The following is an 18,021-nucleotide window of genomic DNA, read 5'->3' as shown; positions in this document are numbered from 1 at the left end:
GCATATTAGAGGGCCAGCTCATAATAGGGGGGAAACTTCTGGCAGTGGCCCTGGATTTCTTGTAACATGTCATTCTCCCCACTGTTACAACGAAATACATCCTTTTAACTTAATGTGCCAATTCCATATACACAGCCAAAATCAATATTACGATGGTAAGAATAGTTTCCCCAGCTGCAATTGGGTAAAACTGCCAAGAAACGGTTCCAGAAATTATGGTAATATTATTGGAAGTGAAGGAAGTTGTAATCCTGCACACATTTAAGCATTCTTTACATAGGATGCAGTCTTGATTTGGGTGCAAGTCTTGATTAGTTCAGTAGGACTGACTTCTGAGGCCTGGTTGACACATGAATGAAAACAAAGCTGCAGAGAAGTGGGAGAATGGTGAGGTGGTTGAACGGACAACACTTCTTCAGACCAGAGGTGGAGGTTTTGAGCTGTGAATGTTTCTTCCTATAAAAATCTCCATGCAAAAACAAAACCTAACACCCAGAGAGAAACATTTTAACATAAGAGAGTGTTCCAAAATGAGATTTATTTACTTCATTTATACACCCTCTTTCGCCCCAATTAGGAGCTAAAGTAGCTTACGTAATTCTCATATCCTCCATTTGATACTTGCAACAAATCTGTAAAGTAGATTAGGACTGTGAAGACAGAGGGACTATTTTTGTTCTTTGCCACTTTAATGTAATTCATTTTGTGTGTGTAAGACTCAGCATTCAATATATTTCCAAAGGCCTAGCTCATAATGGTCTCACAAATAACACCTGCAACTTGTTACAGTAACAGCCTAGTCCTCAAGGTCATTTGCTCATTCCATCTTAATTGGGTGAATCAGCACATCTGTGGGAAGATGGAAGGGGATGAGATCACTCTTTTCTGCTGAGAACATCATTCCAGCTTAGACAGGTTCGAACCATCCAGAGACTTCTCCCAGGAGTCCACCTTGATTGGGAGTTATGGGTCATCTGACCTGGGGTCACTTTTCCGCAAGTTTGGCTCGGTAGTATGGTGGTCACTCTTTCTCTACACTTCAATTTTAGTATGTCTCCCTGTCGCTTGGAACAACATCATCGTTATTAAGAGCAGCAATTACGTAACAGCTTAGTAAGTAAATAGCAGCTTGTTAGATTTATTATTTTATCTTGCCAGCTTGCCTATTGACTATGCAACTTATGTTTTAACAATTTATGAACCTTCTTATTACTAAAGCTTTTTAAGCTTTATGGTTTGTTTCATTGAGTTTACTGACCTAACCCAGTGATTTTGGTTACTCTTCTGGTGTAAGACTGGGGCACAGTCTTCTTAAGGAGAACAGTATCTGACTAGCCCAAGTTTACCCAGCAAGCTTCCATGGCAGAATGGGGTTTCAAACCTGGGTCTCAGAGATTCTAGTCCAACACTCTAAGCACTATACCACAGTAGGTCTCAAAATACTGGAATTTACACTAATCATAAACCATCCACCTGGAATCTCAAATGGTCCAGTCTATTTTACCACCTCAGGTGGCTACCATTCTGTTACTCTGAATGCGTGAATTGGGTCTGAGTTAATATGCACTGTATCAGTCCCAATCCACACATTTCAATATGCATATATCTCCTATACAGGGTGCAGTATAGCTAAAGTACACATAACAGACCATGATAGCAGCTAAGCCAAAGTCACAACTAATAAGGCAGGATCAGATAACCTCAAATGCAGATGTGGCAAGTAATCTTTCTTTCCAACATGGCCTTTAACAGATATGTGTCAAGCAGAAATTCTACACGTGCGGTTTTTCTTAGCACAGAGATGCAGTGATTAGGAAAGCATGTTGGATTTGTGACCATCATGCAGTGGTTAAAAGAAAAAGAGTCCTAGCAGAGAACAAAAGGTGGCAACCCAACTAGCATGGTATAAACTATGACACCATGCTAATCTTTTCTTTTAGCTGAGAAAAGATAGCAGGAATAAACAGGATAGAAACAGTTCAGCTTTTTCTATCCAAAAGTTTCAAATTTCGAACTGAGTCATATCTAAACAAAAGCTGGCAGGACAATAGCTAAGGATGCCACTTATTAACTCTGAAAGGTGGAAGCTGAACTTTACCAAATCAGGCATTCTCTCACTTAAAAAAAACAGCAAGGTGCTTTCCATGATAACAATTCCAAAGAGGTAGCCATGTTAGTCTATTGCAGCAAATTAAAACACTTTATCAGATGTGCATCGGATGAAGGTGAAGGTCCGACTCACAAAAGCTTATGCTGCAATAAACTTGGTTAGTCTTTGAGGTGCTGCTGGACTTCTCTTTGTTTGGTTGGTTTTGCTTTTTAAGGAAAATAAGTGTTCATCATTTAAGACAACTGGAATACATATGAGTAGGTGAATAGAGAGGACTGGATCAGCTGAGACCCACCATTTGGAACACTTTTCACCAATTATGTATTGGGGCCAGCCAGGTTTGTCAATATGTCCTACTCCAAGCCCCACTCTCAAGCAGAGAGAAAGTTATAACAGGGACAAAACCAGACCTAGGGGGTTATTTTATGTGGCTGGTGAGGCACTCCTCACCTCTGGGAAAACTCCTGTGTTTCAGTATCAGTGAGCTGCAGCAGGTATACATAGGGTTGCCAACCTCCAGGTGGTGGCTGGAGATCTACTATTACAACTGATCTCCAGATGATAGAGATCAGTTCACCTGGAGAAAATGGCTGCTTTGGCAATTGACCTCTATGGCATTGAAGTCCCTCCCCTCCCCAAACCCCACCCTTCTCAGGCTCCGCCCCCCAAAAAATTCCTGATGGTGGCAAAGAGGGACCTGGCAACCCTAGGTATACGCCATATACCATTTTTCATGAAAACCCATCTTGCAAAAAGAAAATGAGGGCAGGGAGTTAAGAATAATGCTTAAGTTACCTATTAGTAAATAATTGTGAAAATAATAAAAAAAAAATATATATATATAAAAAGAATAATGCTGGATTTGGAGAATTGCTCGCCGTACTTATGTTTCTTCCCCGTGTCTGTTCAGTAATAGAGTGGGTGCACTTAGTTCTAAATTTATATAGTAATTCAACACATACTTTTATTTCCATTGAAAAGAAAGAATAACAGCAGAATTTCTTAAGGCCTGTAGGGGGAGTAAGTACAACATTGTAGAAGCTGCAAAATTTTCGACAGTAACGCAAGTACAAACATCTTCAGTGAGACAGAACAAAGAAAACATATTTTTCTTCTTATAGATCTGATAATACAAAACCTGTTACTCTGGTGCCAATGACAGCACATGCCATACATCAATACATTTATTAAAGTGAGAAACATTATTTTATACTTCCCACATAAGACTCAAAATTTTTAAATTGATAATGCATTATGATACAGTACATGCATTACTACAGCCTCACTTATTTTAATTATACTTTCTTCTGACTTCAGTAATGAAGCCAGAATTATCCTTGCAGCTACAGAGTTAGGTATTTACCGGAGAAGTTGGGTTTTCAGACTCAGCATGACAAGACATTGTCTCTCAGCCTCGGTTCTTTATCTGTAAAACAGAAATAACCACAGAAGTGTCATGATTTGATCACAGCAAGGATGTTGTAAGTTAAAAGAGCTGCAGGGTGCAAATTTTGCTAAGATGAAATTTATTGTGAGTTTTGCATCACTTCAAATAAAGTTGAGAAATTATACTCTTTATTTCAACCCTAAACTGAAATTTTGCCATTTAAAAATACATCTACTGCAAAATAAGAGCAATTTGGCCACCCACTTCTTCCCACTATTAAATAATACGGCAGGTGCCACGCTGGTTTAGCACAGTGGCTAACAGTGAAGAAGGATATCCCTAGTTTAAATCTTACCTCTACTTGTTTTGGCCAGCTACTAATCTTTCAGCCTCTCATCTGCAATGGGGAGGATCATAATAATGACCTTCCTTCAGGGTGCTGATTGCTATAATAACCTCTGTGCCATGGACACATCAAAACACTAACTCCAGTTAGACTTCACACAGGGGGCTGAGAGACAGATCTCCTATAACACTTTCTACAGGCAACTATCTGCAAGTCTATTGGGGAGTACCAGAAGGAATGAAATAAACTAACAAAGGAGTTCCCCACATATGTACAGGAACAAACCTTTATGGATGTATCCCAGAAACCCCCAGCAGAAACCTTCTATCTTTTCCCTAAAACATACAAATGAGGTAAACCTGTGAATGTACTATTGTTGAAGAGAGAGATATTAACACTTATGGACTCCATCCTCAGATCCTATGCCACAAGTTCAAGAGTCACAAATATTTGCGGAATGCTACTCACCTGTTGTGGAAACTTCACTGTACTGATAATCTTCTAAACAATACCACTCTGGCTACCAAGGCTCATACTACCTTGGCAAACTACCTCACACCTGGCCCACATTGTACTTTCATTACTTCAGGTTTGGGGGACAGCTTCATTATTGGTATTACCATAGATACATGCATGGCTCCTACAATCTTACAACATATTCATGGTTGACTTAAGACAACACTTTATGATATTTTTATTATCTGGACTCATAGGGAGGAGACAACTCACTCATTTTCTCTAGACTTAACAGCATCCACCCTCCTGTCAACCTGATCCTTGACTAGTTCATAAAAGTGGTTCATTTCCTATATACTATGGGATGAACCTATAAACACCGACTTATATCAAAAACCTACCAACTGCTACACCATAGCTCCACACTATTCAGAACATACCACAAGATCCATTGTTTATAGCCAAGGACTATGCCTTGGTCTTACACCTGAAGGATTTACAGCTAGTATTCTTAAAACTCCAATATCCATACAAATGAAGTGAAAAACTGATTATCAAGGTCAGACTGATACACAAGGATAGACTACGAAAGGATATACACCAAAAAGTAAGGGACAGTTCACAGTTTGAAACCTAAAGGTCTCAACTGAAAAAAATCCAGTATATCTTCAATGATTTACAACCCTCTCCCCCCCCCCATTTATTTAATTGATATATTAATGATATTTTCAAAGCTGTTTCAGGACCCATTTATCATACACCCATTTTGAACCTACAAGATCTTTCAATTCTACTTTATGTGGATGATGAGTGTTTGTGTGTGTGTTAAGTGCTTTCAAGTCGCTTCTGACCCATGGGGACCCTATGAATCAATGCCCTATTGTTAACAGCCTTACTCAGGTCTTGCAACCTGAGGTCTTGCAAATCTTTCATAGACAACGGAAGGCCACTAAAGCTAACCTGGTTAGTACTGCGCAGAAGAAGGCAATGGTAAACCACTTCTGATTAACCCTTACCTCGAAAACCCTATGATGAGACAATCCAAAATGTGGATGATAATGGCATTATTATCCCATACATCTGTAGGTTTGAAGCATATGCTAGCCAGTTCTGGTTCCTATTGTGTAAATGAAGGATTAATGATTTACAACCCATTCTACACAATTATATTTCTCTCACACAGCACTGGAATAACAGGCCTTTCCATGCTTATAGGCACCCCCCCCCAGCTTACTTAGCCTCCAACAGCAATGTACCACTGAATAGAGACATCAGTATGAGGACCAGTCCTAGCAACGAGCTCAAGTCTTTGCCTGCATCCACTGAGACAACATTATTACAAGACCTAGAGATGAATCAATAGGGAGTCATTCATCCACCAAGGAGATTTAGACAGGAATCTGTCAATAGTGCCCTTCTGTAGGTCAGACAATATGACATGGAAATCAGGATTCTTCACCAAAGTAACATCTGAGGAAGGCTGCTGTTAGTGTTGCCAGCTCCAGGTTGGGAAATACCTGAAGATTTTGGGGGTGGAGCCTGAGGAGGGCAGGGTTTGGGGAGGAGAGGGACTTCAGTGCCAAAAAGTCCAATTGCCAAAGCATCCATTTTCTCAAGGTGAACTGATCTCTATTGGCTGAAGATCAGTTTTAATAGCAGGAAATCTCCAGCTACTACCTGGAGGTTGGCAACCATAACTACCGTATTAAAATTTATCAATGAGACTGATAGTGCTGGCTAGTGGCTCATCAAGTCTGACAATTTTCTCACTCTCTACAGGCATTGAATTACTTATCATCAGTTACAGGCTTTGAAAACGATCACTGTGATATCGGTGTAATTTTCAGTTTTGCATAGAAATATCAGAAACCAAGGCTACTGTTCATTTTTTTTACTTCTCTTTGCATATAAAAGTCCTGAGAATTCACATTACTGTATCTAACAAAATGGGCTCAAACCCAGATTTGTCAGCCAGCAGCCTTTTCTTTTGTGTCTGCTAAAGCACTGAAAGGAGGTATCCAGCCATGCAAAATTCCACGTTACTCCACAAGGTGGAGCCCTGAATTACAGCTGCTTCTTTTCCCAAGATAATATCAATCTCTAATTACTTTGAAAACTTGTCCTTTTATATTAAAACATCAAATGCTTTATTAGCTGGGTAAATAATGAATTGGGGTTAGTGGATTAATGCATTTTAATGTGTGATAGGCGAAGTTACTATGCATATTTAATCAGAGAATTAAACTGTAGATGTTTTCAAAATTCTTTCTGAATATTCATAAACATTGATGCAACTTTCTACCAGAAATCGGAAGGCGTATTGATTCTGTTAGTAACAAAAATTCCCAGGAGTTTCAGAGTCAGGCCTGTGTTTTTAAATCAAATATCTGAATCGTGTTATAAGTGGTATTACTCTCTTCACTGCCATTTTTGAACTGCTGCTTGGGAATAGTCATGTGTACATGGAAAAAGTCACGTCTCTCCACCCTCTTCCCCCCTTCCAAAAACGTATTCACAAAAGCAATGTTATGCATCTTCCGTGGTAGCTGCTTAGCTTGCCCATTTTGCCAGCATAAGTCCTGATTCTGTCAAGGGAAGATGGGGAAGCTAGAGAGCTACTTGGCTCTCTAGCCTTTTCAGCTGGCTTGTCCATTTTGCCACCTTGGTCCCTGTAATCCCAAGGCAGGAAGTGGAAATCAGAGTGCAGTCCAAGCACATGCACATTCTCATAGTGCTGCATGGGAACTCTAAAGATGATATCTTTAGTTCATGCAGAAGAGAAGATATTGGATTGCCTAGGCATCTCTGCCATGTTGAATGCTGTTATTTGTTTGTCTGTTTTGTTTGCCATCAAGTCGCAGCCAATTTATGGTGACCCTGTTGGGTTTTCAAGGTGAGAGACATTCAGAGGTGGTTTGCCATTGCCTGCCTCTGCCCAGCAACCCTGGACTTCCTTGATGGTCTCTCATCCAAGTACTAACCAAGGCTGATCCTGCTTAGCTTCCCAGATCTGATGAGATTAAGTTAGCCCCTAGGTTATCCAGGTCATGGCTGTCACTGACCACAGGGGAAGCACTCTAGATCATGAGCACTATAGCTCATTTTCAAACAATGCATGACCTGACTATGGCCCTTGGGCATAGGTGGCTCTGCCAGTGATCCCTTAAGTTCTGTGCATGTGCCAACAGTGGCTACCAGGCAGCAAAAAAAAAAAAAAAAAAAAAAACTCCAGGGGCACACCTTAAAGACTACCATATCTGAAGAAATGGGTGTGACTCATGAATTCTCATACAGAAATAAATTTTGTATGTCATTAAGGTGCCACTGGACTTCTACTTTATTTTGCAACAGTAGACTAACACAGCAGCTGCCTAGTGTAATGCCAAATGCTATCAACTGCACTGATATAAAGCCAACACATACTCTGAAAATGCTGCCCATTTTAAATAGTGAATGTGACAGCGAAAGCGATTATGCGTGTTCTCGCCTCTCATGGGAGACAGGCACTATGGAGAAGGAAAATTCCATTTTTGAATGTGCTATTTGCAAATATCAGAGCATCATTACTTTTGCAGCCATTCAAGCTTTCCCGCTCACTCCAATCTTGGCACTCGCCCATTCTTCAAGTATATGGAAAATACATGATCCATCCCATTCATCCCAAAGATCTGAGAACTAAGGATGCCAAAATAAGCCAAAGGAGGGCTTGAACCTAAAGCCAAGTGGTCTCTAGACCCACCTCTCGGGACCCCTACTGGCTTCAGCTTGTCCTCCAAGGCTGAAACAAGAGGTGACTGAAAGCACCAGACCCTCGCCTCGATAGCCCAGGCTACCCCGATCTTGTCAGATCTCGGAAGCTAAGTAGGGTCAGCCCTGGTTAGTATTTGCATAAGAGACCACCAAGGAATACCAGGCTCCAGACACAGAGGCAAGCAATGGCAAACCATCTCTAAAGGTCTCTCACCTTGCAAACCCCACAGGGATGCCATAAGTGAGCTGCGGAGGCAGGCAATGGCAAACCACTTCTGTTCATCTCTTGCCTTGAAAAACCTATGGGTCACCATAACTTGGCTGCGGCTTGACAGCAAAAACAAACCAACAAAAAGGCAATGGGGCTTTACTTCCACATAAGCCAGAGTAAGGCTGGGAAGTAGATCTCATTTAATTTACTGGATCTGCTTAGGGTCTGACACTGATTTAGAGGGAAAGGGTCACCTGCCATGATCTACATCTTGCCATTAACCCATATTTTTGTCCCCAATTCGTTTATGGGGGGGGGGGAACATTTGGGGGATATTCTAGTTTAACCCATCCTAAAATCTGCCATGTTTATTTGCGCTATGCAATTTAAATCATAATACATAAGAATAAATCACGGAAGGGACACAGTAGGCAGCGAGCAAAAGGAGCAGTCATTTTTGAGTGGTTGCCTTCCCAATAATGACACAGTGCTCAGTGGCTGCCCCCGCTGATCTCAAGACAAATAGGATTCAAAAAGTACTCGTTTAAGTTGTGTTCTTTTCTAGGTACTGGGGATTTATTACCTGGGTCACAATCCTGCAGCTGCACCAAACTCTTCTTCCCATTGAAAAGCCCCGAAGCAAAGCTCTGTATTTGGGCTGTTACCGTAATAAGGCCATTGGGTTGTTACCATAACAAGGCCATTGATGCATAGGTTTTGCTTTGGATTTGCCGCTCTCCAGATGCACATTTCCCCCGTCCAAATCCTCAGAACTCAACCATAAGCCCCCATGCAGAGTTCTGAGCATTGGGACGGGGGAAATGCGCATCTGGAGAGCCGCGGGGCAAAACTCCCCGTGCGCAAATGGCCTAATCCTCCCCCAACAAGCTCTATTCGAAATCTTCACCACGCTCCCGGCTCCCACCCTTCATGCGAAGGGCGCCGAATCCTTTGTGCTCCCCAACCCGGGTGGGCGGAGGGAGGCGCAGCCAGAGGTGGGGGGCCCGCCCCGCCTGCCCCTCCCCAGAGACGCCTTCGACCGCCGCGAGGAGCCAGCGACCCGCCTGAACACAAGGCAGCTCCGGCGTTAAGGGCGGCCGGAGGGCTCCCCGCCGGGCAGCAGCCCCCGGCCGCCGCGGCCGGCCCCTCCGCCTCGCCATCGCCGCTTTAAGCGGGAGCCCACGCCGGGCGGTGGGCCGGGTCCCCGCGCCGCCCCCTCCTTCCCCACGTGGTCTCGGTGCCTGTGAATTGCAATCGCGGGAGGGTCTGGGCGCAGAGACGGGTCCCGCAGCTCGAGCTCAGGGCGTCCGTCCGTCCGTCCGTCCACCCACCCACCGGGCGAGCGGCTCTGCAAGGCGCCGGAGACTTTCCGCCCTCGGAGCCCGTCGGCCCCGGCCGGCCGCAGCCACCATGAGCGCAGGCAGCTCCGACCGGGGGAGCCGCGGGGCTGCCCGGCCGCCGGTCCCGGCGCCAGGGAGCGAGGCAGCGGCCGCCTAAGCCCAGCAGCAGCAGCAGCAGGAGGAGGAGGAGGATGCAGCGCGCGGGGCTGGCCGGGCTGGGCTCGGTGGCCGTGCTGTGGCTGCTGGCGTCGGCGTCCCTGCTGGGGCTGTGGAGCGAGCGGGTGGCGGAGCCGGGGGGCGCCGGCGAGGGCTTCCCGCGGGAGCGGCCCGGGGAGCCGAGGACGGGGGGTCCCGCCGGCCCGGCCGCCCCCAAAACTTTCCGCGCGCTGCTCACGCTGCCGGGGCCGCCCCGGGAGGGCGCGGGCGCGAGCGGGCAGGAGCAGCCCTGGGGCTGGCCGGTGCGCGGGGGGGTCTTCTGGAGCCGGGCGCTGGAGGCGGCGGTGCCGGCGGGCTTCTCGGCGGGCGAGGCGGCGTCGTGGCTGCGGGCGGCGCGGTCGGCGCGCGTGGTGTCCCTGGAGCGGGGCGGCTGCGGGCGCGGCTCGAACCGGCTGGCGGTGCTGTCGGACGGGAGCCGGGCGTGCGTGCGCTACGGCATCAACGCGGAGCAGGTGCAGGGCGAGGCGCTGTGCTACCACCTGGCCGAGCTGCTGGGCATCCAGGCGCGCCTGCCGCCGCTGGCGCTGGCGCGGGTGGAGGCGCGCGGCGGGCAGTGGGCGGCGGTGCGCGAGGAGCTGCGCGGCGCGCACTGGGCCGAGGGCGCCGTGGTGAGCCTGGCGCGCTGGGTGGACAACCTCACCGACGTGGTGGCGCCCTTGCCCTGGCGCGCCCAGGCCGGCCGGCGGCCCCAGCCCGCCCTGGCGCCCGCCCAGCTGCGCGGCCTGGCGCCGGCCCAGCTGGCCGAGCTGGTGCAGTGGGGCGACCTGATCCTCTTCGACTACCTGACGGGCAACTTCGACCGGCTGGCCAGCAACCTCTTCAGCCTGCAGTGGGACGCGCGCGTCATGCAGCGGGCCACCAGCAACCTCCTGCGCGGCCCCGACGGCGGCCTGGTCTTCCTGGACAACGAGGCCGGCCTGGGCCACGGCTACCGGCTGCTGGCCGTGTGGGACCAGTACAACGAGCCCCTGCTGCGCTCCGTCTGCCTCTTCCGCGAGGCCACCGCCCAGCGGCTGCGGGAGCTGCACCGCCGCCGCAACGCCGCCGCCGAGCTGCGCCGCCTCTACCGGGCGCGCGAGCCCCTGGCCCAGGCGCTGGGCTTCCTCTCCCACCGCCAGGCCCAGCTGCTCCAGGACCGCGTCGACCTGGTCCACAGGCACATCCTGCACTGCCAGGCCCGCGCCGACGCCCTCTGAGGCCCTCTGAGGACGGGGACGGGGACGGAAGCGCGCCCTGGCCGGGGCTGGCCCGCGCACCCCTGCAAGGGCCTGGCCTGCGCCCCGGGGGGAGGCGGCGCTCAGGGGCCTCCAGCTGCTCACATTTCGAGCAGGGACGCGGCGCCAGGCCGACCGAGAAGGAGCTTCACGCTGACAGGAGGGAAGGGAGTCAGTACTGGGGGGGGGGGGTTCCTGGACATTCGTGTCCTTTCTTTGAAACTCACCTGTTACGGTCCAGGCCTTGAACTCGCAGCAAAACCTCACCCTGCGTTGGTCTGCAGTTGCCCTGCTGCCGGCTTCAGACTTGATCGGCGAAGGAGAGTTGAGTAGGCTTGGATACTTAGGAAGGATGCACTGGAACACACGGCGTGCTTCTTTTTGGGAGGCGTGGGATGTCATGTTGGCCCCCTGACGCCCCTTGTCTGCACTATTGTCTGTTGTAAGACTAATATTGTTTCCTCTACACGGCCCCCCACCCCGCCGTGAAACAATTTCTTAGTGTTGAATGGCGCTTTGAGGGGCCCAGTGAATGGTAAGGAAGTACTTGATCGGTTCCTTGAATGGGAAATCACTAGGAGCTCTGGTGAACAGGCAGGGTCTAATATTTGTTTTAAGTATACAGATCTCGTGGTTTTGATTTCCCACAGGCTTCACTTTCCAGAATGGGCGTTTTTCTACTGAATTTTAAGGACTGTCCTTAAGAATTCACTTTGGTAAAAGACTTTATAAACTGTATTGGCCATATATGGAAAGGGACCATCTATGTTTTCCCTTCCAGTGGGAAGCAGAGTATTCCAGTAGGGAGTACCGCAAGTATTCCCTGCCATGCTTTTCTTCTCTGTCTTTTTTTTTTTAATTGATAATAACTTTTAAAACGGAATAACATTTATAATCCAATAACTGATGCCGCACTTATTCAGATTTTGGATTAGGGAGAATGGTCCAACATAGCCCTGTTTTTCTTTCATGTGGGTCTCCCCAGTGCGAATGGATGTACATAATATCAAAGTTACTAAGAAGTGTGTAGGAAATGCCACTGTTCCAGTAGCTCTTAACCTTCGCTGTGAGAGACATTCGTCAAAATTCCTTCCTTCCTCACCATGTGTGTTTTATATGTAACCACTGCTGTACAGTAAAATAACTGACTAATGGGGTGACAGAGGAGAAACGATTCCCAGGTTTATAGTATTTGTCAGTGTAGTAAATTTTTGATGCGTTAGTCTCACGGGAGGAGAAAAGAAATCAGTTCCATGCACTTTACTTTGACTTTTCTTGTTTTGTTTTTTTATAAAAGGGCCTTTTATTTTTTAAAAAAAATTCTGCATTTTAGGTACATGATGTATGTTCTTAAGCTCTTCTGTAACATACTAAAGAAATGGATATTTCAGTAAAATATGTTAATGTTTTGCCTTTTGTGCTTAAGGGTCTGGTGTTCACTGTGTTAAGAAGTAATGTTTACTTTGACACATTTCCTTGCTTTTGCATGAATGGTTATTGATTATCTATTACTAACTACCTTGGACTGAATAGAGCAGTTCATATGTGGGTAAGAGAAAGAAGAATCTGGTTTTCAGAGTTAATTTATCTCTCGTGTTGCTTTACCCCAAACCACTTGTGCATCAAGTAACACACAACACTTGGTTACTCCCAGTAAGTCTCCCCGCACGAATGTATGACAAAATAATTGTCTGTTTTGATAATTTGTTTGGTTCACGTTTCAACACAGACCAACCCTTCCGGCTGTTTTTTCGCCCTGGGGAAAAACTGGTTACACTGGCAGCAACACCAAGAGCATCTCAGAGAACATATACCATGCACAGCAGCTATTCATGCTTTCCATTTTGGTTTATGGTAATAATATACCATGAATGGGAAAGCATGAATTATTGTTTGTGTCTTACAGAGCAATCCTATGCAGAGTTGCTCCAGTGTAAGCCCACTGAAATCACTTGACTTAGACTAGAGACACTCTGCTTAGGATTGCACTGAGAGTCATTTAGAGCTTCGTTTTACTTTGTTTCTGTTGTCATTCTCATGGGAACGGCTACAAAAGCAAATGCATATGCATCATCATTTTCATTGATGTTCAGCAGCCAAATCTAGCAAGGAAGTTAAATGCACAGAAACTGCTTGCTCCTTGCAAACCCAAAACACATCTGGGGCTGCACATCCTCATCATGATGTCAAACCAAGCCCCCATGAGCTGGCTGCATGTGTCTTTCAGTGCACATGAAGATGTGCGTCCCTATGCAGTGCCACCAGAGCTTGATCAGAGCCGAACTGGGACCCAAATGTTTTGTTGGTTTGAAGCTGTTCCTAAAGGGCCTTGCCTCTCCGTAGAAGGTCAGTGTTAAACACACACGGCCTGTTCCTGTAAACAGAGAAAGTGGAGGCATGAAATAAAACAGCTTAATCCCCTAAACTTTCTGTGTTTATCAGATAGGAATGTAATCTTTGTCGCATCTGGGGAATGCATTCTTTGTAGTTTGGAGACTAGCGTGCCTGCTGTAGGTCCCAGATAAGTGCAGCTGATGTTGTTCTGAGCTTGAGAATACCCTGAGCATGTTGTGAGCTCCCATTGCCAATAGATTGTGCCCTCTCTCAGGGCAGTGCCTCTATCCAGTTATAGGGTTGGCTTGAATCATCTTGATTGTAATTACTTCTGAGACCGAGAGCACAATAGGTTTTTTTAACAAAACGTTAGGAACAGGCCTCTTAGAATGCGTAGGGCGGTTAACTAAGTATTGTTCTCCGCCCTTATAACTGCCCTAGAAGGCTCTTTCACTCCACTGCTTCAACTGACAAGGCTCTTTATTTAACGCTTATTTATAGCTCACAGCTTTTTATCACTCAGCACAATGCACCGAGTCCCATGTGGCATTCCGTTGCCATTTACATGATAATATACAATTTAACTGTGGGATTCTTTTTCAGCGCTGTTTGTCAGCATGAGTTTCCTAACTCGCTCAGATGCAGCATTTCAAGTGCGTTCACCTAATGAAAATACATTTAAATAATATAGCACTGGCATAAATTTTAAACCGCCCGTAAGAGCCAACGGCCGTGCTGCAAACAGGGAAGGTTTTTCCCTTTTGCTTAAGCGTTTCTGGAAGTATCAACACAACTGCGGTTTCGACTGCTTAATGGGTGATATATCTTCTCTGCAGCGGTGCCAGAGCCAAGCCCTAGATAATTGCACCTTTCAAAAAAGAAGCATGGGCTTCCTCTTTGATGATTGGTGACTGTTTCAAATTATAGGTAGGCAAGCATGTTCGGAAATGAGAGAATAGTTTTGAGCAGATGATGCTTAAGGGGAGGGGGAGCTGCAAGCGAGTGGAAAAAATTGCTTCATGGGGAAGGTGGAAAATGAGCTTGATTGGATTATGAGAGATGCAGAATACATGAATAGGTTTTATGAGTACAATGAGCATCTTTGAACCTCTCCGCTGAGGGTCTTGCTCTTTCGTTCGCTGTTTCCTCCGCTGTCTCTAGCCTTTCTGCTCTTGTCCACACCTGTCTTAATGTCACTGGGCGATGCAGTGTTTGTAATGAGCCTTTGTTACTCTTGCAACAGAGGCCTTGTTCTCATGGAGAGGCAGTGTGGTGTAGTAGTTAAGAGTGGTGGACTCTAATCTGGTGAACCGGGTTGGTTTCCCCAGTCCCCCACATGAAGCCCGCTGGGGGGGGGACCTTGGGCTAGTCACAGTTCTCTCTGAACTCTCTCAGCCTCACCTACCTCACAAGGTGCCTGTTGTTGTGGGGGGAGGGGAAGGGAAGATGATTGTAAGCCGCTTTGAGACTCCTTGAAGGTAGAGAAACGCGGGGTATGAAAACCAACTCCTGTGTCAGGGCTGCATCATTTCAGACGGCAGGCAAGGGCCCATGTGACAGAAAGCCCCCTCCCCAAAATAGCACTTCTACACATTGAAAAAATACTGGAAGCTTCTGTTCTAATCTTCTCCTTGACACACTAGTTTTCTGTGTGTAGAAATCTTCATTTTCTGACAGGGATTCCATTAGGTGATTCCCTGCCTGCAATATGAAGGGATGAAGCTCATATGTGGTTCATACAAACCTTCATACAAACTAGGCCTGGGTTAGCTGCCTACAATTAGCTTAACTTCTCTGATGTTACAGTCTTAACTGCTCGGATGTCACGTGACCTTCTAATCCTTATAGTTCATTGTTTAGGAGAAATGGGGGAAAGACTGGATCCTGAATTCTGAGAGCAACCCATAACATTGAGCCTAACACAAATGGCTTTTGAATGATGTATGTTCACTCCTAAATAAGCACTGGATTCACTTTGGTCTTTTATGCATGGCTGTTGCACTCCCCGTCACCCCTACAACGACTTTGGGTCTTTGCTTTGATGATGCATGCCGTTTACAACCGTCAGAAGTCACCTCGCACCCCCCACCTTTCCCCACCTTTTGCCCGCATTTTAAGAGACCTGTTTCATCTCAAATTTGAAAATGCAGGCAAAACATGGGGAAACATGGGGGAAAGTGAGGCGACCTCTGACGGTTGGAAATGGCATGCATAATCCAAACAAAGACCCAAAGTAGTCGGAGGGGTGATGGCAAGTGACACAGCCATGCTTAAAAGACCTTTGTCTGCTCCTGGAAGTTCACGTTCTAGTCAGTTGTTGGCCCCGTGGCGCAGAGTGGTAAGCTGTAGTACTGCAGTCCAAGCTCTGCTCACGACCTGAGTTCAACCCCAACGGAAGTTGGTTTCAGGTAGCCGGCTTAAGGTTGACTCAGCCTTCCATCCTTCCAAGGTCAGTAAAATGAGTACTCAGCTTGCTGGGGGTAAAGGGAAGATGACTGGGGAAGGCAATTGCAAACCACCCTGTAAACAAAGTCTGCCTAGTAAACATCATGATGTGATATCACCCCATGGGTCAGGAATGACCCTGTGCTTGCACAGGGGACTACCTTTACCTGGTTTCCTAGGAATTAGCAGTAGGAATCCAGTGCAGAGAGCAGGAAAGGGACAATTTGTTCAGTCGGTTGGTTCAGAAATCAGTGTCTTTTAATTATCCCCTGCTTTTAGGGGATAAGGGGTAGCTTTCCAGTCTGTTTTAGATAAGGAGGAAAGGAAAACCTAATATTTATTACAACCTTCCCGTAAAACTGATTAGCACAGAAACAAAAGAGCTTAGTTAGTCCTGTTGCAAAAATACCTATGCTATATATCTCATAATGTGGGAACAATGCTGCTTAGATTGTGTTATAACATTTAACAATCTTGCTTTGCAATCGTAGGAAAAATACCAAGAAATTCTCTGCATATTATCATTGCCAGTGTCAGGGATCCTGTGTCTCTGGGAGATAAAGCTGTGAATTACTACCAAGTTGAAGAACACTCCCTCGCCTGTTTCCTTAAAACAGAACACTCTTTTATAAATTCATGGTCCGCTGCATTCCTTGCATTCCAACTCCTGCTTTGTACTCTGTCTGGGATCTGACTGTTTTTAACCCAAACAAAGAAATGACCAGCTTTCTAACTTGCAATTATTGTGGTCTCACCAGCAATATTATTGTAGCCACTTCCTTGAAGTTACTCCAGCAATGTCTTTCGAGCACAAATGGTGAAATGGATCCATTAAGAAAAGGAGCAAACATTAACTGCTTTATTACAAGAAAAGATGAACATTTAGCAATTCAGATATAGCTGTTTAAATTGACTGAATGCGCACAGTTCTAAATTCTGGAAGATGACTATTTAGCAATTCAGATATAGCTGTTTAAATTGACTGAATGCGCACAATTCTAAATTCTGGATTAGCTTCCTCAGAATTAGGGAAGAGTTTCAGGAGAGAGGGCTACCAGTCAGATGTGGGGTGGGGGAATCAACAGAGTAGAATGGAGCCAGGAATGTCATCTACCATTTTCAGATGATATTTGGGTTGGTTCTGGGTAGTATGAGGGTAGCCCAGGGCTGGCATCTGCAAACCTTGAGGTGGGGCATCTGCCAGGGCCCAGTGTTTCTGGTGGTGTGCACTACCGGCTCATCTTCCCTGTTGCTCACATGCATGCCCTTCCCCCCACCTGACTGCAAGGGTTCCATCACTCATGCTCCAGTTTGCATGTGCTACTCAGCACTGCTAGGGAAAGGTGTGTCAGTGTTGACAGTGGTAGTAGTTCCAGCCACACCCACCACCCAGCTCCATTAGAGAAAGGGCATGTGGACAGTATGAGTGGCTGTGAGTGAAAGCAGTGGGACAGCTCACAGCTGGGCAAGGAAAGAATGGATAGGCAGGTAGGGGCATCACGGTCGATAATCATGATACATATTTATTCTCTCCAGGATCATATGAGCATGCCTATTATATTAGGTGCTTTGAAAAACAAGCAGGACAATGCTGGTGCAGTCATCTTGTTTGTGGGATTCCTAGAGGCATCTGGTTGGCCACTGTGTGAATAGACTGCTGGGCTTGATGGACCTTGGTCTTTCTTATGATAGGGAGGCCCTGGTCACTTTCTGCCTGCCCCCAAAAGCTGGAACCAACACGGGGATAGACCCAGAAAGGATCTTTGGCTGGGGTCCATGGTGGCTCTCAGCAGTCCTAGTAAAGGACTGAGGTGGTACAGAAGTGAGAGGGAGTCAGCTAATAGCAGGAAAGTGGCTGACTGTGGATGAAGACTGTAGGTAACAGAGCTTGTGTGCAATGCATCAGTTCTGTTCAGACTCATTGCAAGCGACCAGAGGACTTACTATTATGGCACTTGCTATTTCACGGAAGTCATTAATGTAGGTGGTCACCAGTCCTAGAACCAGGACTGGCTCTGCAAGGCACACAGCCCGATACACTTTACAAGTTAATGCCATTTCTCTAATGCTCTGTAAGGCAACAGCAGGGGAAGATGAATGCCTTCTTGACCTGATTGTGGGTTTCCTGCGAGCATATGCATAAAAAGACGCAGGGTGCTGGACTAGATGGCATTTGCCTTAAGGGACCTACTCCATTACATGACTTATAGAG

At 46.4% G+C, this 18,021-nt stretch overlaps 1 protein-coding gene across 1 annotated transcript; it reads left to right on the top strand.

The window, feature by feature from the left end:
• Positions 1 to 9,791: 9,791 nt before the first annotated feature.
• On the top strand, positions 9,792 to 11,012 carry FJX1 (four-jointed box kinase 1). Its single transcript, XM_056851921.1, has one exon. It carries the CDS (start codon positions 9,792 to 9,794, stop codon positions 11,010 to 11,012), a length of 1,221 nt encoding a protein of 406 aa, XP_056707899.1.
• Positions 11,013 to 18,021: the final 7,009 nt, after the last annotated feature.

The sequence above is a fragment of the Euleptes europaea genome, chromosome 6 (genome assembly GCF_029931775.1).
Source record: "Euleptes europaea isolate rEulEur1 chromosome 6, rEulEur1.hap1, whole genome shotgun sequence".
Lineage (NCBI taxonomy): Eukaryota > Metazoa > Chordata > Lepidosauria > Squamata > Sphaerodactylidae > Euleptes > Euleptes europaea.
This window is presented reverse-complemented; position numbering and strand designations above follow the sequence as displayed.